At 46.9% G+C, this 25,705-nt stretch overlaps 2 protein-coding genes across 3 annotated transcripts; both read left to right on the top strand.

Moving 5' to 3' along the window:
- Positions 1 to 1,627: 1,627 nt before the first annotated feature.
- Positions 1,628 to 8,625, top strand: LOC133886179 (ATP-dependent DNA helicase Q-like 1). 2 transcript variants are annotated; one of them, XM_062325915.1, is made up of 10 exons: positions 1,628 to 1,836; positions 5,326 to 5,699; positions 5,966 to 6,226; positions 6,319 to 6,482; positions 6,649 to 6,745; positions 6,848 to 6,891; positions 6,977 to 7,091; positions 7,163 to 7,516; positions 7,598 to 7,822; positions 7,895 to 8,625. In XM_062325915.1, exons 1-10 carry the CDS (start codon positions 1,770 to 1,772, stop codon positions 8,003 to 8,005), a joined length of 1,812 nt encoding a protein of 603 aa, XP_062181899.1. In that variant the 5' UTR covers positions 1,628 to 1,769; the 3' UTR covers positions 8,006 to 8,625. The 2 variants fall into 2 exon arrangements, with proteins under 2 accessions (XP_062181899.1, XP_062181898.1); XM_062325914.1 differs by lacking the exon at positions 1,628 to 1,836 and adding an exon at positions 4,003 to 4,211.
- An 11,999-nt stretch (positions 8,626 to 20,624) lies between these two features.
- On the top strand, positions 20,625 to 24,641 carry LOC133886911 (stachyose synthase). The gene is made up of 4 exons (XM_062326823.1): positions 20,625 to 20,826; positions 21,051 to 21,811; positions 22,296 to 23,688; positions 23,896 to 24,641. The coding sequence occupies exons 2-4, from the start codon at positions 21,123 to 21,125 to the stop codon at positions 24,463 to 24,465; spliced, it is 2,652 nt and encodes an 883-aa protein (XP_062182807.1). The 5' UTR covers positions 20,625 to 20,826; positions 21,051 to 21,122; the 3' UTR covers positions 24,466 to 24,641.
- Positions 24,642 to 25,705: the final 1,064 nt, after the last annotated feature.

The following is a 25,705-nucleotide window of genomic DNA, read 5'->3' as shown; positions in this document are numbered from 1 at the left end:
ACCACCTGCATCTTCAAAGACCAAGACACTAGATCCTAGTAACATTAACACATCTAATTTATTTATGGACATCAAAGATGAGGAACTTCAAAACTACTTATATAAGTCATATTCTTCTGATATAGATTCCTCAAATGAGATGGATAAATATATGGCGGAACCACTTTTAAAGCATAGTGATCAGTTTGATATTTTAGCATGGTGAACGAACCAAGGAAAAAAATATCATATTCTCTCGTAGATTGCTCGTGATGTGCTAGCTATACAAGTGTCAATAGTTGCCTCTGAATCTGCCTTTAATGCTAGTGGGCGTGTGGTTGATCCATATCGCAGTCATCTTGATTCTGAGATGGTACAAGCTTTGATTTGCATCAAAGACTGGGTTTTGCTAAAAGAGGTGATAAGTTCATTAATTTGTTGGTCCAGGTAGTGCAAGAATTCATTACTTTTCTTTTTACTAACTTATCTGTTCTTGTCTTTGATTTCTTTTTAGATTCTAAGACTATTGCTTCAATTGTTGGTGATCTCGAAGTAGTAGAGGCCATCACTAATAAGTTGATGATTGATGTATGTTTCTTTAAATCTGAAATGCTTTCAATTTGAAACACCAAACACGTTGCTTTAGTTGTCTACATTATTTAAGACTATATAACCTGCTATCTGATTGTTTTTCCATGTATTACAATTTTGTAGGAGAACTAAGACATAACAAGTGATCCAGATGTGATGAATGAAGAGGATGAGCTATAGGTTGAGACCGACAATGAAGCAAGAATGTTATTTTGTTGTCCATCATAGTATTAGTGTGGTTGTCAGGTTGAGACTTAAGAGATGATATTTATATCGTTGTATCTTACATGGTCAAGTTAAGATTTATTCGAATACTCAAGTTAAGACTTGTGTTGTTGTATGGACAAGTTATAAGTAATGTCGTTATATGCTCGAGTTAAGACTTGAACGTACCTCGACGATTGTATGAAGACTTGTCGCTTGAGTCATATTGTATGGGGCGGTGTTTCCAATCTAAACTATCGGTTTTCAATCGTAATCGATATGTTTTCATTCCGATAGCTCCGTTTTTTAAGTTTCTGATATCTTCGTTATCATAATCGTTCCGATTTTGATTCCATAAACAAATGTAAAAGTAAAATAAAAAGTAATTTAGGATATTTTTCGATCATTTTCAATTGTTTTCATCGCTACTGAAGGTGAGAGGGCCTGCACTGTTTGTAGCTAACCCAGTATTTTTAGGAGGATTCTATTATCAAAAGTTTTTCTATCTAAAATAAAAGAATTTTGTACGATCTTTGCCGCTGCGCAAGACGTTGCTAGTCGCTTGGGAAATGCAGTCAAGTGCTGTACTAGTAGCAGCAGTCGGTGCCATGGGACCCAAAGGACGGCACCGTGGGCCACCTCTCTGACAGCCGTCCACGTGGGGGATCGTACGGCTGACGCGGCGCACAGTGCAGCCAGCGCGTGGTACGTCTCGGCTCCGTCGATCTCTAGCTAGCCAGCCACCCAATCGCCGGTGCCGTGCAGATCAGGTCAGCTCCGCGGCCTAAACCCTAGCACTTGTATTCTATAGAACGCAGCATGGCATGCATGCGTGCAGGCGCCGTTCCTTCATTTATATTTCGTGGCCTCTTTCTCCTCTTCCTGTAGCTCACTCCTCACTGCACGGAAGAGTAATGGCGAGGAGGGAGAAGGGAGGCATGAGGAGAGCTTTTTGCTAGTCCCTAGGCCAAGAGGCATGAGGAGAGAGAAATGAAATGCAGAAGCAGAGGAGAGAGAAATGCAGTAGGTGCCCTCCACTGCCCGACTGCAACTCTGCAAGTGGTAACGTGCCCCGGCCGACTTCCCCGCCTGGTTTCCCCTTCCCCATGCGCATCTGCTCTCTTGCTCTCTCTCTCTCTCTCTCCTCCACGCACGCGGCATGCTTACGTCCATACACACACTACTCCCTACTCCCTACTCCATCATCATCGTCACTACGCCTTCGACAACGGCTGCATTTCGATCAATAATTCAGTATGAATGTGAGCTTTGTTTAGCCGTTGTTGGGTGCAAAAGATTCTACCAACTACTGTATATTTTTTGAGAGAAGGTTCTAGCGACGTGTGTGCACTGCTAGTAATTTTTTTTACGATTATCTGTTTGATTATTATCGGAGTATGAATTTCACAAGTGAGGATCAGAAAGATTCTTTTGAGATTCGGTCGAAGATGATTTTGAATCTATTTTGTATGTGAAGTAAATGAGAGTAAATAAGATGCAGGTGGGTTGTATAATCAGATGCAGGAGGAAATAAATGCTCAGAGAATTTTAAACAGGTTCGGACCGCACAGAGCGTAATACCCTACTCCTGTGTGCATACTATAAATGCTTAGGAAATGCCTCTCTAAGGATCTCTTAGGTTACAAGGATGTTTGTCTAAGTCTAGAGTTTCGTGCTTCTTATTCTTCGACGGTTTGTTTCGGTCATGAGGAAGTCGTTGTCTTCTATGTTGTCTGTCCTGAGCTCGGTTTATCGATCTCTCAGACTCTCCGAAGAACCCACCATTCTTTTATACCCATCAGGACGGTTAGCGTGCTCATAAAGGATGGAGCGAGTTCTAAGACGCCATAAATAGAAAGCAACCATCATGAGCTGCAGTTTGATATGACGGGGGTTGAAAATGCACCCCCGTCCGGTCCTATCGTTATCATTCCGCTTTTCAGCAGGTGCTGCGGGGAGGGCTCACCGGGCAGCCACCGAGTAACCCCGCGTGCTCGCCCGGTCAGAGCGAACCTGACACAACAAAGCGGCATGCGATATGCCTCGAGCTCTGCGACGTTATCTCGAGGCGCGCCGAATGATGTGCGATGGAACTCGCCACATTAAATGCCCTCACGCATTCCTGCCAAGCAGAGGCATGGACTGACAGTAGGTGTGGAGGGAGTGGTTGGAAGTGACAGGCCACGCGCCCTCTTAAATGCAGCATCGGGTCTCTCATCAATTGACACCTCACTGCTGTGCCCTTATGGTGGCCACCGGCGAAGGACTTCTCAGGTCCTCAGGGAACTATGAGTGCTCGGAGACTACTGTTCATAGCACCGAGTACTTTCTCCCGGATATGCTCTTTCTTGATCCTCGGAGAACTCGGGTGCTCGGGGACCACTATTCATAGCCCCGAGCGCCCTCTTCTGAAACTGTGCCTGCTCGGGTCCTCAGGGAACTTGAGTGCTCGAGGACCACTATTCATGATTCCAAACATTCTTTCTCGGAACTTGTACTTCTCGGATCCTCGGAGAACTCGGGTGCTCGGGGACCACTGTTCATGGCCCTGAGTACCATCTTCCAGAACTTGACTTCTCAAGTCTCGGAGAAAAGTCCTCAAGAAAAAACGCCACATGACACTCTACTGTCCTGATCTTAAGACTCGGAAACCCTCGGTACCCATATCACCGACAATTCTATTACTACTTTAGTGCATATATGCGATTTCACGTGTCTGCAATAGGTTTTGGAAAAAACGAAAAATAAAAATGAGGCATGTACATGCGAGTGGGAGCGCCACCGTCCCATTTCGCGTTCTAGGACTCATGGAACGGCTCAGCGTGGGGACTGCCGTCCGTGGGGGATCGTACGGCTGACGCGGAGCACAGTGGAGCCAGCTACCTGTTGCCTACAGGGCTTTTGTCGGGCCACTATTGAGCCCTGGCCCAAGGCCCGGCTCACGAGACAGCCTAGCTAACCCTTTCCGTTCCGCGGAATTTTTTATTTTTATATTTCGGAATTCTCTTTTAAATTTTTTTATTATTATTTTGATGATGTTTTGAATTTTGAGAACAATAGAAATACGATTTTTTTTAATTTAAATTCATCATCCATTAGAAAGGTGATATAGGCTTGTTAATTATGTAATTTTTTTAAACAGATGTTTATTTTTATATATTTTTTATTTTTGAAATATAAAAATAAAAAAGCTCCCGTTCCGCGCGCAACGAGGGAAGACAGCGGCTGCAACTGCCTGTTTCCCGCGCTTTTCCTTCCCAGTTCCCACTCCCCTCTCCCTCTCCGGAGCTAGGGTTCCGCGGCGGCGGCGGCGGTCAGATCGCCGGAGATGGAGCGGGTGGCGAGGGAGAAGGCGCGGCTTCTGGAACTCGCCGTCGACTCCGGCTTCGACCGCAGCCTCGCCGCCGCCTGCCTCGGCCGCCTCGTCGAGATCTACGGTACGCTCTTCTCTCGGTTCGGGCCTTCCTCCCCGCGGAATGGGCGTGGATGTTTCGGTTCCGATTGGGTTGGCGCTGGGGTGGCGATGTCCATTGGATTGGGCAATCCCGAAATTTCGTTGGAATGAGGATATGGATTGGAGAGGGGGGAGATAGATGACCACTTGGGGGCCATTTCGTAGGTCGCTGCCTAAATTAGGGGTGGTGGTGGTGTTGTTTTTTGCCCCGCTTACAAGTCTTACACACTTCCAAATAGAAACATTCGTCAGGATGCGAGGCCAGTTAAAGATATCTATAATTAAGCACCATACAAAACGGGCTACTGGACAAGTGAAAATAATGTGATCTGCTTCAACCAGACCACATAATTTGCAATGTAGATTGCCCGGCTAATTTCGTTTCTTTAACTGTTCTGCTGATTGAATTCTATCATGAACCAGCAACCAGAGGAAAATGATGATTTTTAAAGGTAATTGTGATTTCCATAGATCTCTCATTCTTAGATCAATAACTCTGTGGAAGGTAATCAATTCATATAGGGATTTAGTCGTGAAAACTCCATTTTTTGTTAGAGCCCACTTAATTTGATCATCGTGAAAACTCCATTTTTTGTTAGAGCCCACTTAATTTGATCATCAGCTGCAGACAACCCTATATCTGCAAGCTGAGATAAAAGATTGTTCCATTCAACTACCTTTACCAGCCCAAAAGTTCTTCTAAAAGTCATATTCCATCCTTCATTCGTCCAAAGCTTCATCCTGAGTACAAGTGATGTTGAAAAGGTTGGGGTACATAACACTAAGAGGACAATTGAGTAGCCAAACATCATGCCAAAATCTGATATGAGTCCCATTTCATAACACATGTTCGACCCCCTGAGAATTTTTTTTTTGTGATTTTGCTTAATTTCTTTGTTGGTTTGGCACGTACTGCTGTGTTGGCAAGAGTGCAAGGTTGAGTTTTGATAAAACAAAGAGTCATACTGTTCAGAAAGATGGATGCGCATTAGCTTGTCCAATCTGCTCTTCGGGCTCTTCTTGTGTAGCTCATGGTTTTTTCTACTGTTTACTGAGATTTCGTGGTCACTGAATGGTGGTTTATTCTTCTGGTACAGGAGAGGATGGCCTAGATTTTGTTACTGTCGAGAACTGTGGCAATGATTTCCTTGCCTCGCTGGCTGATGCGACACAAGCTACCGACGAATGGGACGACCTTAAAGGGATAGAGACTGAAGCTTGCGGCAATTTGAATGACATGATGATGAAGGGTGTAACTGATGTTAAAGGAGGAGTTGCTATGGACAGTCATTCAGTTAGAAATGCAGATTCATCCAGCCACCATGCTCCCGATGATTTGGAGAATTTCATCTTTTCCTCAGATGATTCAGATTTTGAAATGGGCAACCATCGTGACGATTCTTTCTGTATCCAGGGGAAGACACAATCCAGAAACTCTGAAATGCAGAGCCGAAGCTCAACAAAATCTACTGTAAGCCACCTATCCTGATTTTCCAGTACTGGGCATTACCATTCTCACTTTTGTACTTTGCAATGTGATGGATATTTTCTTGAGAAAAATTATACCATAAGGTGATTGAGCTTGCATTCAGACAGTATATGAAACATGCTATTGTGTTCTTTTTTTTTTTTTAAGAAAAATAATCTACTGTGATCTCCACACAAGTGAAATTTGCTTTTGCCTTTCTGCTGCAATTTTTTGTTAATCTTTGCCTTTCCCAATTTATACTTTTGAAGGTGACCAGAGGAACCAATAGATACAAGTCAACAACTCCCACTTCAAATAGAGAGAGGCATCCAACTACATTTCATCAAAAGAGAGAAACTTTGAATTATGAACAGCTCTGTTGCCTTGACGACATCAATTTTGCCAATGTTGTCATCTTTGGCAACAAAAGCTTTAGGCCCCTGCAGTATGAAGCTTGCAGGGCTGCAATGGATAACAGAGACTGTTTTGTACTTATGCCAACTGGTGGCGGGAAGAGCCTGTGTTATCAGGTCAGTGATTCTTGTTCAGCATTGTTCTTTTAACACTGTTTGTGCGGAGACTCAGGACCTAGAAAACTTCATTGAAATTACTATTCTTGCAGCTTCCTGCAACATTGCACCCGGGCGTTAGTGTTGTTGTATGCCCATTACTGTCACTTATCCAGGATCAGATTGTGGCATTAACGTACAAGTTTGGGATACCAGCAGCATTCTTGAATTCTCAGCAAACTGCTTCGCAGGCATCTGCCGTGATCCAAGAGCTTAGGTAAACATTATTTGGTGTCTGTGAACTTTGCGATAAGATCTATAATGCACTTTATTTTAGAATTTTCTTTGCTAGAGATACATTGCAGAGTACTTAACTACCTTCAGAACAGATCACGTACCATTATTTCCACATGTCATATTGTCATCTGATCATCTCATTGCAGAAATGGCAAACCGTCCTTCAAACTTATGTATGTTACTCCTGAAAGAATTGCCGGGAACTATTCATTTATGGAGATCCTAAGAGGCTTAAATCAGAGGGTACTATTCTGAAATTTCACTGTTGAATTCTACTTTCTGCAGAGGATAACCTTTGTAATTTAAGATTAACTGATAGAAGGTATTATAAACGTCTTTAAATAGGGACTGCTAGCAAGATTTGTGATCGACGAAGCACATTGTGTAAGGTAATGCATAAATCCAACCTTTCTGATATTTGTTTAGGAAGCAGCTATTTCCTGACAGTAATTCTGATTTTCATTTCTAAACCAGTCAATGGGGACACGACTTCCGTCCAGATTACCGAGGCCTAGGATGCCTGAAGCAGAACTTCCCTGGGGTCCCAATCATGGCTTTAACTGCGACAGCAACTGAATCTGTTCGTAAGGTAATAAAGCGCTTTCTCACACTACAGCTTGGAGCAGGAATTGCTTACTGTTAACTGGATGGAATCTGCAGGACATCCTTAGTGCCTTGAGGATCTCTAATGCTATGACACTCATTAGGAGCTTTGATAGAGTTAATCTCAATTATGAGGTGATTGGCAAGACGAAAACTGCCCAGAAGCAGTTGGGTGATCTCCTGAAAGAGCGTTTCATGAACAAATCTGGTATTGTGTACTGTCTCTCGAAGAATGAATGTGCAGACACTGCCAAGTTCTTGAGGGAGAAATACAAGATAAAATGTGCACATTACCATGCCGGCTTGGCAGCTCGTCAGCGAACCAGTGTCCAAGAAAAGTGGCACAGTGGGGAGGTCAAAGTCATCTGTGCTACTATAGCCTTTGGTATGGGGATCGACAAGCCTGATGTGGTATGTGTTTGTCATTAGCATATGCTTTGTGGCTTTGATCTCTGCAAGTTTCATCTTTCATGTTAATATTTCACTTTGCAGCGCTTCGTTATCCACAACACCATGTCAAAATCAATAGAAAGCTACTATCAGGAGTCTGGGAGGGCGGGAAGAGATGATCTTCCAGCACATTGCATCGTACTATACCAGAAGAAAGATTTCAGCCGTATTGTGTGCATGTTGAGGAACGCAGACAACTTCAAGAGTGAGAGATTCAAGGTCGCAATGGAGCAAGCTAAGAAGATGCAGGCATACTGTGAGCTGAAGGTAAATATACGATTCAGTACAAGTATGTCATTGAAAATGCTGCATATGCGACTGATGATTCCCCCCCTGCAGACTGAATGCCGGAGGCAGGCACTTCTGGAGCACTTTGGTGAACAATACAACATGCAAATGTGCAAAGGCGGACCTAGCCCCTGCGATAATTGCCTGAAGACCGCTTCTTGAGAGCCTTTCACTTAATAATGTGCAGTATCAATGCTCCTATTGCTAAGAGGCCTTCCGAGGTCAAAAAGCTCCTTGACGCTACAGAGGATGTCAACACTCCTACCAACGAAAAGCCTTCCAAGGTCAAGCAACCATCTCTCAAGCTGGAGAGCTTACGAGTCAAGCCACCGCCGTCTCAGAAGCCCATCTCGTGCAAAAATGCCCATCTAACTAAAGCAAGGGCGAGGCAGTCCAATTTTGAAGGGTTTGGGCATCATTAGAAAGGATGGAGAGATTGATGAAAACCTCATTGATGGATATGCAAAAAACCTCAAGGAGCTATTTCCGAAGACCTTACTTGATTCGCTTGTGCATTTAGATGGTCGCGTCATGTGGGACTTTGTTGCTAGTGTTTCGACTATTGTTTCTTAGGTGTTCCTGCCAGGTGGATGAATTGTCTCGTGGTTGTGGTGACTGTAGTTTCTTCAGCCTCTTGTATCCTGTCTCAGAGGTTGTCCTGTTAGTTGGTATCGTTTTGGTGTCTGGCCCCAGTATGGTTTTGGGAGGGTGTTGTATGCGGTGGTGTTTCCCCTTTTGGGCTTGTTGTATCGCTCATCTGGGCCTAACTCTTTTTAATATAATAGGCAGATCTCTTGTTTGTTTTTTTAAAAAATATAGTGTGCAATGTGGACTGAGTAAATGACATAGTTATGGGAACAAGAGTCATGGCCATAAACCCCATGATGCTTGGTAGTTCTTCAAACTTATTAAGTGTGAATACAATACTCCCTCTGATTACAAATGGCAGCATTTATTAAACAAGGGCAAGACGGGAATAAAAGAGAAAAAAATGTATAGAAGTTCGAGAATAACTTATATTTAGAGAATAGTTGAAGAGGCTAAAATGATCTACATTTGCAAGAGTATGTGTTAAGATGCACGCTTTTTGAGGTGCACGCTTTGCTATGTTGTTCCTGAGCATACCAAATGTTACGATATATGTTGAATATGTGTATAGAGTTGGTTACAAATATATTTAAGTTATAATTATATGAGATTAAAAATAGGGTTGTAGTCAAACTTCTATTCCCGAGTCTATAAATATTTGATATCACCGTGTAACCGCATCGAAGACAAACAAATCATATGAAAAGGTGCGTCCGTAGTTATGCCCTGAAGATGTAGGTACGATGACTAAATCTCGTTAAAAAATATCGTATCTTTGTATTAATCTTATGCTTAGCTTATCGATCCTGGTGATGTTTATGCTAAAACCCTAAAGCTAAGAATATGTTAAAGAGCTCATCGAAGCCCGTACATTGTCTGAGGTACATTTTAGTTCATCATTTGTGCATTGATTATGTAGGTTTACACTGAAATCAAATATTTAAGCCTCTCATCATGTATCAGCCGGTGACGTGTGAGAACTTGCATGCAAAACCATTAGCCATCACATCCAGGCTGTGTGCATCGTTTTATGAAATGTTTAGCTCTCTCTGAATTGAATAAAGATATTTTGAATGGCTTTCCAGGGAGTTCTTCTGAAAAATTAGGTCAAAAGCATGACACAAAGCATTTGGAAGAGTCTCTGATATGTCGGCTCTCATCTGGAGTTTGCCACTGTAAAATTGAAAAAAGTGACCCTGTCTAAAGTAGCAAAAAAGAGGATACCGACGAATAAAAACTGGGCTCAGCGCCTTTCTGATTAGCAAAGCAACTAACCCATGAAACCTAGCTTCTCCAAAGTTCTTAATCAGTGCATGCATGGCCCCACCTGTGGCAGTTTAATCCACGCCATGTACGTACTAGGTTCTTTCGAGAACACGCTTGCAGTGCCCGGCCTTTGCGTTATTTGTGACGAAGGGGCACGAACGAGCAAGATTGCGTTATGGTCTCGAGAGCCCACTGGAGAGTTATATTGGATGCACTCAAAGGCTGCATCGATCCTCTGGCTTTCCATATCGATCCGTAAAGATATTTAAATGGGTCATATCTATTGAGCTGATTTGAGTATGATACTGTAAATACGGTCTAAGCACGGTACGATCCGAGCCGAGATAGTCTGGATGGAGCGCGCGACACGACGTGCCGGCACGGACACGATCTAGCTAGGCACGATCTGGCCCGGTACGCATGGACTTGACTATTTTCTATTTTCTATTTTTTTTTAATTTTGTAGCTATTTTATCTATTTTCTATTTTTTTATTATATTTTTATCTATTATATATATATATTTAATTTTATAGCTATTTTTTATTTTATCGGACCGGCTGGGCTGACAGGCCGCCCGTGTGCCATTGGGCTGGCCATGGCTGTCATGCCTGTCGGGCCGGCTATACCGCCGGGCCGCAATCGTACCCAGACCAACCTGACACGGCACGATGACTGACGGACCGTGCCGTGGATCGAGGGGAAGTCACGCGGGCCGACACGGCACAACCTATTACAGTAACCGAACTGTTCGAGTCGGGCCGTACCGAGTCGGATCTGTGCCGAGTCGACCCAAATGATCTATTTGCCCATCTCTAGTAACCATATTGCAAGTCCGGAGCCGGGTAACACCGCGGTGTTCAATCACCGAGACAAAGCCCGTCCGTGTCCGATCGAAGCAGCGCCTGCACGGGACTGTTCCATTGGCGTGGAGTCACTTGGTGTACGCAACCAATGGATTCCGTTGTCGGAAGAGGGAGTGTGGCATGCGGGTCATCAGGCACAAGGCACCGGGGCCGGATGGAATTTTACCGCTCGGCGTGGCATACCATCAAGGGTGATATCATGGCGGCCATCAACGCATTTTCTTGTTGCAACAAACAGTTCTGGATGAGCCAATTCATCATGAGCGCAGGCTTCGTCAAGGCGACCCACTGTAGCCCACAGGAATTTCAATTTCATTTGAAAAGATCAAAAATCATAAAATTTCGATTATTTTTTTCCTCTTTATGATCTCTGATTGATGTTTTTCAGACTAGTTATGGACGTCCTCAATTGCCTACTCAAGATGGCTCGACGGGGAGTTGCTATCCTCGCTAGCGCCTGATCTGTGCCGATCGATCGATTCAACCGCGCACAGCAGAGACAAGAAGAGTGAGCCAGGCTCTTGAGAATAGGCACTACGCCAGTACGTAGACCAAAGATATCACGGGTCTGAAGTAGAACACGTCGAGCAGTAGAGCAGGCAGAAACAAGAAGAGTGCGCCGCCATCGCCCACTACATCAAGCTTTGGCATCGGATTCATGCAAGGAGTCATGGTGTATGGTTTAGCTAATCCTAAACCCTTACGGTGTATGGTTCCCCTGTGATTCAGCAACCAACCAAACAATCGATCAATAATTCACCTAACCCTAATGTGTTTGACATGAATCCATGAGGGCAACTTAAGTAGTTATAGATAGCAGCTAATTTTTATTAATATAGCATGTTAAAGAGGAAAAAAGTAAGTGAGGTGGAGATAAAATTGATGTGGAGAGAAATATTGCTCACGTGAAAAGGAATCTTAGATAGCTAGTTTTTAAATAAGAAAAAAAAATAAGAAATAGCTTCGAGCATTATAAGGTATAAAAAATTAGGATTAATATCTTTTAAAAACTATGTTAACAAAATGAAGAATAGCAGCCGGAGATACACTAGAGATGTCTGATACAATGTGTTTGGAAGCAGGAGTGGGCAGTGTACAGTACATTGCAGAGTCAGAGGACCCAGGCTGTGTACGCTCTAGATCCTGATTACAGGTACAGGGTCAACTCACAACTACAGGAGGAGCAGCAGCAAAATCGCAATTATTTGAGCTTAAATATTTCATGCGTATTGGAGGTTCAGAACCATCCAGTTCTGTCGGATACCTCTAGATGCATGGGAATTTTTTTAAGTAAAATTCATAAATCTACAATTATTTACACTATTATAACGCAAAACTATAATATTTGCGTCTGGTCTCACCCCTCAACCACACCCGTCAGATTCCACGCAAATGTTGTAGTTTTGCGTTAAGAGGGGTATAACTAGTTGTGGCTTTTTGAAATTAGACTCAGAAGTTGTAGCTTTGTGTTACAATGGTGTAAATAGTTATAGGTTTGTGAAATTCACTATTTATTTATTTATTTATTTATAGTGAAAATGAATAACGGATAGTTATACCCGGACACCTTAGAGTTACTCGTAATTCTCAATATATATTTTTATCTATAGAAAGGGAATCTTAGAAAAAAGAAAACTACTCATAGATACCCAAGACGTTCTGTAACCGAGAATATTTATCTACAAGAATAGGAGAGAGAAGTCCAGAGGACGTATGACATCCTATATATATACAGAGCTAGGAGACCTTACGGAGGACAAGGGATACGAAGTCATTAGAAGCTATACAAGTTAACAAAAGCTAAGGAGGAAGTTGCCGACTAGGTTTAGACACATTTAGACTAGCTACATATCTCTTTATAACATGCTCAGATTAATACAAGACAAATAATACATAGAGTTATTATCCTCAGGGAGACCTGAACCTATCTAAAAACCCCTGTGTGTTCCCTTGTGATTCGTCTACTTCAAGCATTCCCTATTTCTTCAACAAGTTCGTTAGATCGGCGGTTCATCAATCATTAACAGCTGGCACTGTCCGTGGGAATCATGAAAAAAATGTTGAAGATTCTACATGCAAGATGCCATCGAAATCACCCAAATCTTCGTTGAGAACCAGTTTTTCAGATGAGGGTTTCTATAACAATTTTACTCCTCTCCCTGGCAAACTGGAGATCAATCGGGTGAATTTCGACGATAAATTTTCCGACGATGATTCAAGTGACGAGGTAAGTCGATTTATGGATCAATATGCCAAAGATTACGACATCGAGTTCGAACCACTCGGCTGCCAAGACAATTGTGAATGTCCAATTCACAACAAGTCGGGATCAATCCTCGCAGCTTTTGACAACATGGATTGTCAAGATACCAACCCGAAGTAATCTGATGAAGCATCCACGATAGATCTAGACACCTTCTCTAGCGGAGATTACCCCCGAGAAGTTTTTGCTATCGGAGACGGAGGTGATATCCGGGTCATCATAACGACGATCCTACAAACAACCAGGGTCCTCCGACTCAAGTAGCATGCAATGGTCAGTTCCAGGCAGTCACCCCCCCGGTCCTTAACGGAATCGTAGTCATACAGTCTCCCGATCATCAACAAGGGGTTGACCGCTTTAAATCCACAACTGCTAAGAGGATCCTCCTTCTACAAGAGACCCTCATGTGCCCTCCGACCATTGTATTGCCTACTCCAGCCGGTAAGGCTTGGATGAACTCAGTGGTCGACTTAACAAAATAAATCATTATCCAGGCCGAGAACTCTCATCAGGCCCTAGCCTGAAATAATGCTAATCAGGGCAGACCAGGCAATCCCCCATCGTGAGACGCATCGGACTCGGAGAGGCGTAACCCAAGGAACAAAGTTCCCCAGGATGACAATCAGGCAAATAGCTACCGCCCGACCTCACCAGTCAAAGGTCATTCGATCAATGACTTGTGTCAGGTCATTGACGACCTACGAAGGCGCCCGGGGGCTTCTGAAGAGGCTTTGTCTACCTCACATCGATCTAATCGGGGAACGTCCCCCAAAATCGATCGAATCGGGACCGATCTCCGATCTCTGTGGGAAAGACTAGACTCTCAGGGATGCCGGAACCAGGTAAGGCACCATCAACGGATGCCTAGCCTTTTCTCCGGAACTACAGAATGTAAGCTGGCCGGTAAAGTTCTAGCCTGGGACTATCGGGAAATATAATAGAAGTACAAATCCCGTTGAGTTTCTCCAGATCTATACCGCGCCCATCCAAGCGCCTGGTGGGGATAAGATGGTAATGGCTAATTACCTCCCTACTGCTCTTGAAGGGGCAGTTAGGACATGGTTGACTAATTTATCACCGAGAACAATCTATTCTTAGGAGCAGCTTTGCGATGTATTCCGAGCCAACTTCCATGGTACATACATTTGTCCTGGCACAAAAAACAATATCTACCGTTGCAAGCAGACGGGGAGTGAAACCTTGCACAAACTTGAACGCTGTTTAAGCAACATCCCTAAGGTCAACAATTACGACGTCATACAAGTATTCACCCGAGGGGTCAGAAGCCGGAGATGCGTGGAAGATATTGCCATCCAAGAGCTTGAGACGGTTAAGGAGCTCATGAAGATCGTCAATGAGTCTGCTAAGGCTGAAGACACGCTTCTCTTTTTCAAGGAGAAGACTCAGGGCATCAAGCGCCCTCAACCTGGGCTCGAGGGTGACAAAGCAAAGGCCAAGCGCTAGAAGAACAATAAGGGAGGTAAGGGCAAGATAAATAATTCTGAGGAAGTTTTTGCAGATCTGCCTGACACCCATCTCGACAAGTGTTCTGATTCCTCCCGGGGCAAGATCTCTACACCAGGCTCCAGCAAATGCGGCGGTAAGCCCTGGTGCGACTTCCACCAGACTGATAATCACAACATCCATGAGTGCCACCTCTGGAAGAAGATGGTCAAAATGGAGGCCGAGAAAGCGACCAAGAGAAAGAAGATCCAAGTTGCAGCCCAAAGCTGAGACTCCAACTTGGATGGCAGTGAGGACGATACGGACTCGATGTCTTTCCAACAGGACAAGAAGACAATCAACCACATGTTAGGTGGTTCCGTGTCCTACGAGTCCAAACGACAGTACAAGATGGTGGCCAGAGAAGTCCTAGCAGCCATCCCCAAGGGCTGATAAGCTGTTAAGTGGTCGAACACAGAAATCTCCTTTGACCAAGAAAACTGCCCTGATAACTTCATACGGTCAAGCCATTTCCCGATGGTGGTCGAGCCTATGATAAATAACTGTAGGGTTACCCGAGTCTTATCGACAGGGGGAGTTCCATGAACATCCTCTTTGTTAACACACTCAAAGGAATGCATATCTCCCGATCTGCTATTAAGCTGGTTACTCAAGTCTTTCACAAAACAGTACCCGGATCTTCGACCACTCCCATCGGCTAAATATCGCTACCCGTTACCTTCGGGAAGCATGATAACTTTGGGACAGAAAAAATTTTGTTCGACGTGGCCGACTTCGAGACGGCGTACAATGCCATCTTAGGAAGACCTACTCTCACCAAATTCATGGCAGCCATACAATACACTTATCAGTGCGTGAAGATCCAGGGACCCGAGGGGGTCATCACCGTCCGGGGTTGTCCCAAAGCAGGTCTCCGTTGTGACAAGCGGAATCTCGACATGACAGTTCAACACCAACCAAACAAGGAACCCAAGAGCTCAAGGATCAAGGTGCATAAGAGGCCTTAGTCGTGATCGGATCACAGCGCCTCAAGACGCAAACCCAGAAACTCAGGGGCTCGGCTTCACGACTAGTCCGAAGCTCATGAAATAGCACCTACGCTACCTCCGAAATAATAAGGGTCACTTCTTATTGGCTTAATCTAGTTTGTATCATTTAGGTTTAAGATAATAGGTCTACATAGGTCGTGGGTCATTAGGAGTTTTCTGTAAGTTTTAAGTGTAAGTCCTAATAGTACATCCTTGTAATAATAAAGATCATATTGCCTATGAAGTCAATCAATTTTCTTTTTCTGCCTTACTTGCCTTTCCGTGCATCTTCATGCTCGACAAACGGGGTAAGTCGCTTCTCGGGTTCTTCATCCCAAACGCGCACCTGGGGTGGCGAAAATCTTGTTTCGACCCAAGGGAAATATGAGTTCATTTTGCTTCAAAGATGTTCTTTACTATTTGGATTGCCTACCTAGAATCTCTATTTCTAAGTAGACAATCGGGGGCGTAATAAGTACTAGGCGCTGGAAACCAAAAACAACATATTGTGTACCTTTTGAAAGCATATTTCAAATAGAAGAGAAGAACCATTGCGTTGTGAACTCGAGGTTGCGGAAAGGCTACCTATCGCGTTCCACGGCTGACTGGGGCTACGATGCCACCCACTCAAGTGGACCAAAGGCTGGTCATAATAAGCCCTCCGACTAGTGATCAACATGTCCTGAACTAATCAAAGGAAAAAGCCGATAAGAAAACCATGAGATGCTGTCAAAAGAGTCTAGCATGAAGTACTCCCATCAAGAATGAAAAACGTTTAAGTTCCCAACTAAAACTAACAAAATCTACCAAGTGTTTTTACGAATTGTAGGGTAAAAATAAAGAATTACGACAAGGGAAAAAATCCATTGCGTCCACAAAGGCCTTGGCTATCCCGGTCGCCTCCCCAACCTTGTCGGTCGACTACTCCTACGGGCCATTCCTGAAACTTTCCAGGAGGACATTTGTGTTGAGCTCTGGTTGGTGGGTCTTTAGGATGACTAGCGCATAGGCGAGTGCCAACTCCTTACTCTACCGGGATTGGCTCTAAAGGTGTTCGGTGTTCGTCCCTTGGAACCAACCGAACACCTCAGCAAGCTTGGTGTCCCGGATAGCGAGCCCTGGAGCATTGTCTCTGCTGGAAGCCTTGGTCTGGATCCCAACTCTGGCAAGCATTTCCTGTAGGACGTTGAGCGCTGCGACAAGTTGTTGGCCGGTAGCTGACATCTGGGCCCCTTCCTGGGCGATAGCTTCTCGGGCCGTGGAGAGTTATGCAAGGCGACATGTTAGGAAGACAAAATGGATGAGCAGCCTATCGGGATACTAGAAGCTCACCTTTCATCCAGTCCTCCAGCACAACGTTTGCCTTCTCCTTATCGGCCATCACCTAAGAGAGCTAGTGGCGTAGCTTGGTAGCCTCCTTCTCAAGCTCAGCCACTCGGACGGTGGCCTTCTCAGCATCATAGCGGGTCTTGTTCAAGCGATGCACGACAAACTTCAAAGAACGATAAGATCAGTACCAGTCATTTCATGAATTAGATTATTAACCCGCAGATAGAGTCTTACCATGAAGAAGGCGTTGAACACTAAGTCCGACTGATGGCCTACCCGCCCTTCTAGCATTTCCCCCCAGGTAGCATCCAACGGAATCCCGTATCCCTTCTGTGGAAGGGCAACGATGACCCTCGGTGCTAGCTACCTCCAGTTCCTGACTGATAGCCACCGATGCCAAGGGCTCCCCAGGCTTGTTGTCATCTCCTTCAGAGGAGGGAGGGGTTGGAGGTTGGGGAAGTCAGGGCTTGGGTACTATCGGTGGTATTCTGGCTAGCCTGCAGGAAAGACGAATTCAAACCACACATTCCACCAAGCATATGAAATTAATCATCAATATACCTGAGTCATTTCTTGGTCAACGAAGGCTTCATTGAGACCAGGAGGGGCGATAGTCTCTTGCTCCCCGACGCCAGTGGGGTTAAGGGAAATTTGCCTGACGAACTCACTGGAACTACCGCCTTCCTGTGTTCATGGGCCAAAGGCTAATGCATGCCCAAAAAAATTAAGAACAGGCATGGTCGCAAGGGATCTGGGTAAATGTTCAACTTACTAAGGTCAGGCTCGATGTCGAAGTCGACACTGGGTTGACGGAAGTAGAAGGAGCAGTAGCAGTTGGCGTCGGTGGCCTAACGCCACCCACCGCCGAATCTACTCCCGCGAAGTCGTTACCCTCCAACACCATGTCGCTATCGAAGGAAGTGATTTGCAGCATGCCGCTACCACTCTCGCTCGGACCCCTGCTCCCTGTGATAAGTACATCTTTCAGATCCGCGACTGGGGGCCCCGCGTTCCCGGCCTTTGGATTGGGCCCTCTGCGTCCGGGAAGCTATCCAAGCCCACGGTAGCCATCACTACAGGTACGACTACTCGAAAGAAATCAAGAGTCGAGAGGGTCTGAGGCACTTACCGACATGATTCTTGCCCGAGCTTCGGAGTCCATCTCCACGATGGGAACCGGGACGTTCTTACGGCTAGAAGAGGGGATTGCCTCAGAAAGAACCCTGTCCCTCTTGTCGGCGGCCTCCGGTGAATACAACGCGAGAAGAAGCAACCGTCAATGAGAATAGATCTTGCAGATCCCTTACATATGGCTACTCGGGATCGGGAAGTACAAATCTCACAATTTTGGGTCAGATCCAATCTGACTGGAAATTGCCAGCCCTAATAATCCTCGACTTCAGAGGACTGAGGTGGTGCTTGATGAAGTCCCTAGCAATGTCATACGTCATCAGGTTCCTCTCCTTTAGGTGCAAGATCTCCCCGATAAGGTTCCAGCGAAGAGTGATCATCACCGGCTCCTCTGTCCAGGTGGGCCTCAATAGCGGCGACAAGCCTTGGTAAGGAAGCTCCTTCAGGCCAGGTTGGCAGTAGAACCACTTCTTGTGCCAACCCGACCAGGAGGACTTGGCGGCGAAGTCAATGTACTCCACTGACTTTCCTTCTTGGAACCATCGACGACCTTGTTCTGGAGCCTCTTCAAGATATAGAAGTACCAGAAGAGGTCAAGGGATAGGCGGAAGCCAATAAAGGCCTCTCACAGATGCACGAAGACACTCAGCAGGATAATGGAGTTGGAATTGAGGTGGATGAGTTCCAGGCCGTATAAACCAAGCACCTTGAGGAAGAAAGTGGAAGGAGGGAAGCTGAAGTCGCAGCTGAAGAAATCAAGGAAGACCATCAAGCTGTGGGTGTCCGGGCTTGGGATCATCTGTCCTGCCGCTAGCATGCAGGGGATCAGAATCCAGGGAGGAATCACCTCCTCACTCTCAGCCTTCTCCAGAACCTCCTTTGTGATCTCGGATTTCTTTCATTATAGGATCGTGCTCATCATCTCGTCGGCAGATGAGCTCTCTTTCTCGATCTTCTTCTTGCCCATGGCGGTGGAGAGATTGAGGGAAGAGGGTTTTTGGAGCAAGGGCGCAAGGAGAATGATGAGTGTGACGGAAAGCAATTGATGATGGAAGAATGGACGTTGAAGCGGGTTCTTCCTTTGCCTTTATGCAGAGCATAGGCTCCCTAAAACGGTGGTTCTATTAACAACATGACACGGCTCGAGGCCACGATCTCCCTCTTTATTGTCACATCGCATTTAATGCTCAGTGCACACGGGACAGTTGGCGCCGTACCCGAGGAGTTCGGCTCCTCGCGCTTCTACCGTAATCATGTTACTCTAGCAGGAAAAGATTCTCACCACTACTCGAAATCTCCACCACGATGTTTCAATTTTCAAAATTAATCAGTGACAAACTTTTTTTCCTTCCAAAGGACAAAGATAACAGAAAACCTACTCGGATAAAACAACTTCTCGAGAACTCTCTTGGGACTCGGAGGCGTTCGGGATCCTGAGTAGAAAATTAGTAAACTCGGTTAGAAGCTTCACCCTAATCGGGTACCCGAGTTCTACTTGGTGATATGGTCGGACAAAAAGCTTATCTTTGCTGGTCATATACTTGATCTGTCGAAGCCTCATTTCATATACTGATGGGGGACTTGACGATGAATAATAGATAGTTACCATATCTGGGCACCCTAGGTTTTCGTTAATTCTCAAGGTATATCTTTATCTCTAGGAAGGAGATTCTTGTAAGAAAAAAAAACTATCCATAGGTACCAAGGCGTACTGTAACCGGAAAGATTGATCTCCAAGAATAGAAAGAAGTCCAGAGGATGTATGGCATCTCCATGTATGTACGGAGCCTGGGGAACCTATAGAGGACAAACAATATGAAGTCATTAGAAGCTATACAAGCCAATATAAGCCAACAAAAGCTAAGGAGGAAGTCGCTGACTAGAATTAGATCCATCTAGGTAGCTACACACCTACTTATAACAGATTCAGATCAATACAAGATAAACATGACGTAAGTTTATTATCCTCAGGAAGACTCTGTCTAAAAATCACTATATATTCCCTTGTGTTTCGTCTACTTCAAACATCCTCTATTTTTTTAATAAATTCGTTAGATCGACGATTCACCCATCATCAATACATAGTTTCATACCACAGCCAAAAGGTTCACCTAGATACCAAGTGAGCATTTTAACTTTGTTTTAGCACGGGCATTCCCGAAATGAGACAGATCGACAGGTGAAAAGTGCGGTAGATCGGATTCGATTATCTTTCTTCGTTCGTTTTGTAAAGACATCTAGTTCGTTCTACCTATTCTTGTGTCTTTCAGCTTTTCTCATGTTTTCAACTTTTCATCCCCTCACCGAGAATGAAAAGATGCATGTCAAACACGGTGGAGCCTATGAGCATCTTCTTATACACAGGCCGAGATTTATGACTACTCGGTTATCCTTGGAAAGACGTACATTCGCAAAAATCTGCGAAAAACATGACTATATACTTAGATATAAGTAAATACAAAAACTACGACTCACTCTCCTTTTTTAACAAGATAATAGCATGAATCTCGCTCTAATCACTCTCTACTAGTAGAGTTAACGTGGCACGACATCGCGACAGAGACGGCGACCGTGGCAAGAAAACAATCATCCCACCATACAAATTACCAATGGAACTGTGACAGGCTAGATCATCGAGACGATGACAAGGTTGCGTTCGCATGCATCTCTTCCTTCCCTGTCCAGGCCGATGAGCTGCACCTACCGACGCCGCCGATCACGGTCGCCTCCACCTATCTCATCGCGGACACGACGCGACGAACAACACCCGTCGATCTCTCATTTGCTGCTACTCCTGACACCCTTTCCGATCTGCTTCTTTCGTTTAATCAATAGAAGGTGCAGTTGCATTCCATTCAGTTCCAGATCGACGCAAAGCAAAGTGCTCTGCAAAGACTCCTGTCACCTGTCGCACTTGCAATCACGCTCCAGACGCTTCCTAAAAGGGCCGGCGTCTTCGTCCTCCCCTGCCTATATATCTCCTGAATCCTCATCAGCTCAGACACCTCAAGAAGCTTGCTCTGAACTCAGGCGCCAAGCTCCCTCGCAAGGTAGGATATCCTCTTGTTTGTACAGAAAGTTTTGGTTTTTGTAGATATTGGGATGAGTAAATATCCCGGCCTCTGGATCCCAAGATATACACATGCAGCTGGTATATAGCAAATTCAGGCGCTAATCATATATGTTTGGATGAGATTGGACACTCATCTTCTTGGATACTCATCTCCCATTCCACGTTTTCAATTTCACGTCGTCTTCTTCCTTGTCTTGACAGGGATTCTCGTCTGAACATTCTCCAAGGCTAAAATTGCTAGCTAGCGTCTGATTGTTCGTGGTCGCTTTGCCAATGGCGCCGCCTAACGAGTCCAAGCCCACGCCCGAGGTCGCCACCGCGCCCAAGCTGGCCACGACCACGGGCACGGCCAGCCCGGCGTCCGTGCCCAGCCTCTTCTCGCTGGAGGACGGCGAGCTCACCGTCGGCGGCGGCAAGGCCACGCTCCTCTCGGGCGTGCCGGGGAGCGTCACGCTCACTCCGTTCGCCGCGGCCTTCGACCCCAAGACGTCGGACGCGCCGCGGGACATGGTGAACCAGGCCATGGCGAACGCGCACCGCGGCGCGTTCCTGGGCTTCACGGTGCCGGCGGCGACCGACCGAGCGCCGTGCCGCGTGGGGCGGCTCGCGCGCCCGAGGAGGTTCATGAGCGTGTTCCGGTTCAAGACGTGGTGGAGCACGGCGTGGGCCGGGGAGTGCGGGCGGGACCTGCAGATGGAGACGCAGTGGGTGCTCCTCGAGGTGCCCGAGCTTGCCGGCGCCGGCGCCGGGTACGTCCTCGTGCTCCCGCTCGTGCAGGGGAGCTTCCGGTCGGCCATCTTCCCCGACGAGGACGACGGCGTCGTCATCTGTGCCGAGAGCGGGTCCAAGGCCGTCACGGCCACCGACTTCGGCCGCATCGCCTACGTGCACGGGGGCGACGATCCCTATAGGGTCATGCAGGAGGCCTACCTCGCCGCCAGGGTGCACCTCGGCACGTTCAGGTTGCTACAAAATTTCCTCACGCCTCCTAAACTTTACATACCTGAAATTTAGGGGGCACCATCAAGCGACGGGTTGGAGGCGGCGAGGTTAGGGCTTCGCCACTTCCTGGCGAACGACAGGTTTAGAGGGAAGCTGAGGTCCGGTAGAGAAGGTGGACACGGGGTAGAGCGGTAGGGGTGGTGGGTACGGATCCGATGATAGAAACACTGCTGGAGATGGTTGGAAGTGGGTGAGGGACGTGGAGCGTGCCAAAGTTGGCGGGAAGAAAAAAGAGATGATCCGTCTAATGTTGATCCGACGGTTGAGAACATCAACTTATTTCGTTTCCAGGCACATTATGTATAGCAACAGCCAAATTTTCACGCTTGAGCCTCTCGAAGCTTACTTGTGGGACCCACAAGTCTGCAGCTGTGTCAATCTTGAGCGTTGGTTTGCGATCAGACGGCTGAGATTAACTCTTGTGGAATGCGCGCGACACTGCAGGTTGATACAGGAGAAGGCATTGCCGCCAATGGCCGATCGGTTCGGGTGGTGCACGTGGGACGCCTTCTACCTGACCGTCGACCCGGCCGGCGTCTGGCAGGGCGTCTCGGAGTTCTCCAACGCCGGCGTGCCCCCGCGGTTCCTCATCATCGATGACGGCTGGCAGAGCGTGAACCGCGACGACGACCCGCCGCACGAGGACGCGCCCGGTCTCGTGCTCGGCGGCGACCAGATGACCTCGCGCCTCTACCGCTTCGACGAGTGTGCGCGCTTCCGTGGATACAAAGAGGGTTCCCTGCTGCACCGCCCGCCGGAGCAGTTTTACGACAAGACCATGCCCAAGGCCGTCGTGCGCAAGGCCGTCGAGATCGAGAACACTGCGAAGGCGAAGAAGAAGGCGGCGCAGGGCGGCGCCACCGACCTTTCGAGCTTTGACGCCAGGATCGCACAATTGCGTCGAGAGATGGAGCAGTTGCTTGTGAAGAGGGACGCCGTTCTTGCAAAGCTCTGCGACGACATTGGCGACGGCGACGGCGAGGTGGGCTTAAAGGCGTTCTTGAAGGACATGAGGCGGAGGTTCCCGGGTCTGGACGACGTGTACGTGTGGCAGGCGCTGTGCGGCGGGTGGGGCGGGGTGCGTCCCGGCGCGACGCCTCTTGACGCACGCATCGTGCCGGCGCGGCTGTCGCCGGGCCTGGCGGGCACCATGGACGACCTCGCCGTGGACCGCATCGTCGAGGGCGGGATCGGGCTCGTGCGCCCCGACCAGGCCGGCTACCTCTACGAGTCCATGCACTCCTACCTCGCCGGCGCGGGCGTCACTGGCGTGAAGGTGGACGTGGTGCACACGCTGGAGTACGTCTGCGAGGAGAACGGCGGCCGCGTCGCGCTCGCCAAGGCATACTACGACGGACTCTCCAAGTCCATCGCTAAGAACTTCAACGGCACTGGCATCATCGCCAGCATGCAGCAGTGCAACGACTTCTTCTTCCTCGGGACGCGGCAGGTGTCCATGGGCCGCGCCGGCGACGACTTCTGGTTCTCGGACCCCAACGGCGACCCCATGGGCGTGTACTGGCTGCAGGGCGCGCACATGGTGAACTGCGCCTACAACAGCCTGTGGATGGGCCAGTTCATCCGGCCGGACTGGGACATGTTCCAGTCCGACCACGCCTGCGCTGCCTTCCACGCCGCGTCGCGGGCCATCTCCGGCGGCCCTGTCTACGTCAGCGACTCGCTCGGTGGCCACGACTTCGCCCTGCTCAGGAGGCTCGTCTTCCCTGATGGCACCGTGGCCAGGTGCCTGCACTACGCACTCCCAACCAGAGACTGCCTATTCAAGAACCCACTCTTTGATCAGCAGACTGCTCTGAAGATTTGGAACCTGAACAAGGTGAGTCTCTTCTAATTTTTCTTGCATCAAATTATTCAGGCTGTTTGCAAATTTTAATCTATTTTTCAGTTCCGAATTGTTGTTCTTGACAAGCAGTACTTCTCAATTCAACGGCGAAGATAGTCCAAACAGTTGCTTGTACTAAAATCATTTCAAATGACATGATGTATTGCAATATCTGAATTCTGAACCTGTCCAATTTTGTAGTTTGGAGGGGTCATTGGGGCATTCAACAGCCAGGGCGCAGGTTGGGACCCGGCCGAGCACCGTGTCCGAGGCTACTCACACTGCTACAAGCCGGTCTCCGGTGACGTTAGGCCTGCCGATGTCGAGTGGGGGCAGAGGGAGGACACCTGCGCCATGGCCAATGCCACGGAATACGCAGTCTACAGGTGCCAATCCGAAGAGCTACTCCTGATGACACCAAATTCAGAGCCCATCCATTTCACCCTCCAGCCATCCTCCTTTGAGCTCTTCACATTTGCTCCGGTCATGGCGGTCCCCGGTGCCGGTGCTCGATTCGCGCCGATTGGGCTGGTCGACATGATGAACTGTGGCGGCGCCGTTGTCGATGTGGTGTATAGCAGTGGAGGCGAGGCGAGGATGAAGGTGAAGGGGGCAGGGCGGCTGCTGGTGTACTCAGATGTGAAGCCAAAGAGGAGCTTGGTGGATGGCTGCGAGGCTGAGTTTGAATGGGGAAATGGTGGGAAGTTGCTGGTTGATGTGACGTGGAAGAAGGAGAAGGATGGTGTCTCTGACGTGGTCTTCTGTTACTAGGAGAAGAGAAATGCTGGGCTCTGTTCGGTTCATGCAAGCAACAATGCTTGCAACTCTGAAATTCTTTTCCTTTAGTTAGTTTGTTACTTTTGATATAAATGGTGTGACAAAGCTAGTACGGTTTGGTTTTTATATCTTGTGGAATTTGAATTGTTTTAAATCAAATGGATTTTAGTTTGAAGAAAATTTATGTGTGCTGCTATGGGTTGCAACCATCTTCACTCGCTCTCACTTGCATTTTGTCTAAACGCTGGTGGCATTTGAATTTCGCCCAAATACTCAAACCCAGTTTGGATCGCTCGAATTGATTTCTCTGATCATCTGGAGAAACCACAGCAGTAATCCAAGTGTTAACAGACGAGTATGCATGGTATTGAAGCTTTGACTAAGTCAACCAAAAGAGCTCGCCATCCTGTTGACCTCCGTTGACTCTGCCTCTCTTGGTTCGGCCACTGCTTCGTCACCGCTAAGACACCACCGGCGACGACTCGGCCGCCTCCGTGACCCTGAACTTGGCATATTATACTATCACGACCTGGCTGCTGCAACTACTACAAACCGCACACTGAAAATGAACACATTATCAGAAGAAGAACATTACCAAGAAATACTGCCTTGTGACTTGCAGTGACTTCTGTTTTCTTGTGGCTACTGGCTAATTCTAATTAAGACCTTCAGATAAGAATACAAAGACTAAGCCATAACCAAACCATGATGGAAATAAAAATGTTATACGTATCCTCTTTGCCGGAGAAACCAAAACTGAAATGGAACATGAGGAGTTTTGAAACCCAATAAACCAGCACTTAATCTAGTGTAATAATGAGCTGCGAAAAATAATTATTCTAACATACTTAAGATCCTTGCACGGCCAAATAAGCTGAACAGTAGATTTCTTTAGGACAGAACCCAAAATAAGTAAACCAAATTAACTCTACTGATAGCTTGGCAAAACTATCAAGAAACTATAGATTTAAGAAAGAGTTCCTTTACGGTAGAAAATGATACCCACAGCTTAAGGTATCATAGATTAAATCCAATCATCTATTGATCTGGGTATTTTCGTCATTGTGTTCATTAAGTGATTAAATTGCGATCACTGCCCTTAAGGGCTAATCTCGTCATGCTTGTCGGAAGACGAAGCTACGGAAGAGCTTGGCGGCGACGAAGTTGCTGTGGACATGGCTGAGGAGGATGGCGCGAGCGTGGAGTTGGTCGAGTTGGTGTGCGGACGCGCACG

This window comes from Phragmites australis, chromosome 12 (assembly GCF_958298935.1).
Source record: "Phragmites australis chromosome 12, lpPhrAust1.1, whole genome shotgun sequence".
In the NCBI taxonomy this organism is placed as follows: Eukaryota; Viridiplantae; Streptophyta; class Magnoliopsida; order Poales; family Poaceae; genus Phragmites; species Phragmites australis.
The sequence above is the reverse complement of the archived record's forward strand: the minus strand, read 5'-3'. Positions and strand labels throughout refer to the sequence as shown.

What these genes read in the sequence shown, in the direction of transcription:
- LOC133886179 (XM_062325914.1), top strand. Translation starts at nt 4,103, where the DNA reads ATGGAGCGGGTGGCGAGGGAGAAGGCGCGGCTTCTGGAACTCGCCGTC. An exon ending in CCGCCTCGTCGAGATCTACG is followed by an intron (nt 4,212 to 5,325) that starts GTACGCTCTTCT and finishes CTTCTGGTACAG; the next exon opens with GAGAGGATGGCCTAGATTTT. An exon ending in GCCGTGATCCAAGAGCTTAG is followed by an intron (nt 6,483 to 6,648) that starts GTAAACATTATT and finishes ATCTCATTGCAG; the next exon opens with AAATGGCAAACCGTCCTTCA.
- LOC133886911 (XM_062326823.1), top strand. Translation starts at nt 21,123, where the DNA reads ATGGCGCCGCCTAACGAGTCCAAGCCCACGCCCGAGGTCGCCACCGCG. An exon ending in GTGCACCTCGGCACGTTCAG is followed by an intron (nt 21,812 to 22,295) that starts GTTGCTACAAAA and finishes GCGACACTGCAG; the next exon opens with GTTGATACAGGAGAAGGCAT. An exon ending in AGATTTGGAACCTGAACAAG is followed by an intron (nt 23,689 to 23,895) that starts GTGAGTCTCTTC and finishes CCAATTTTGTAG; the next exon opens with TTTGGAGGGGTCATTGGGGC.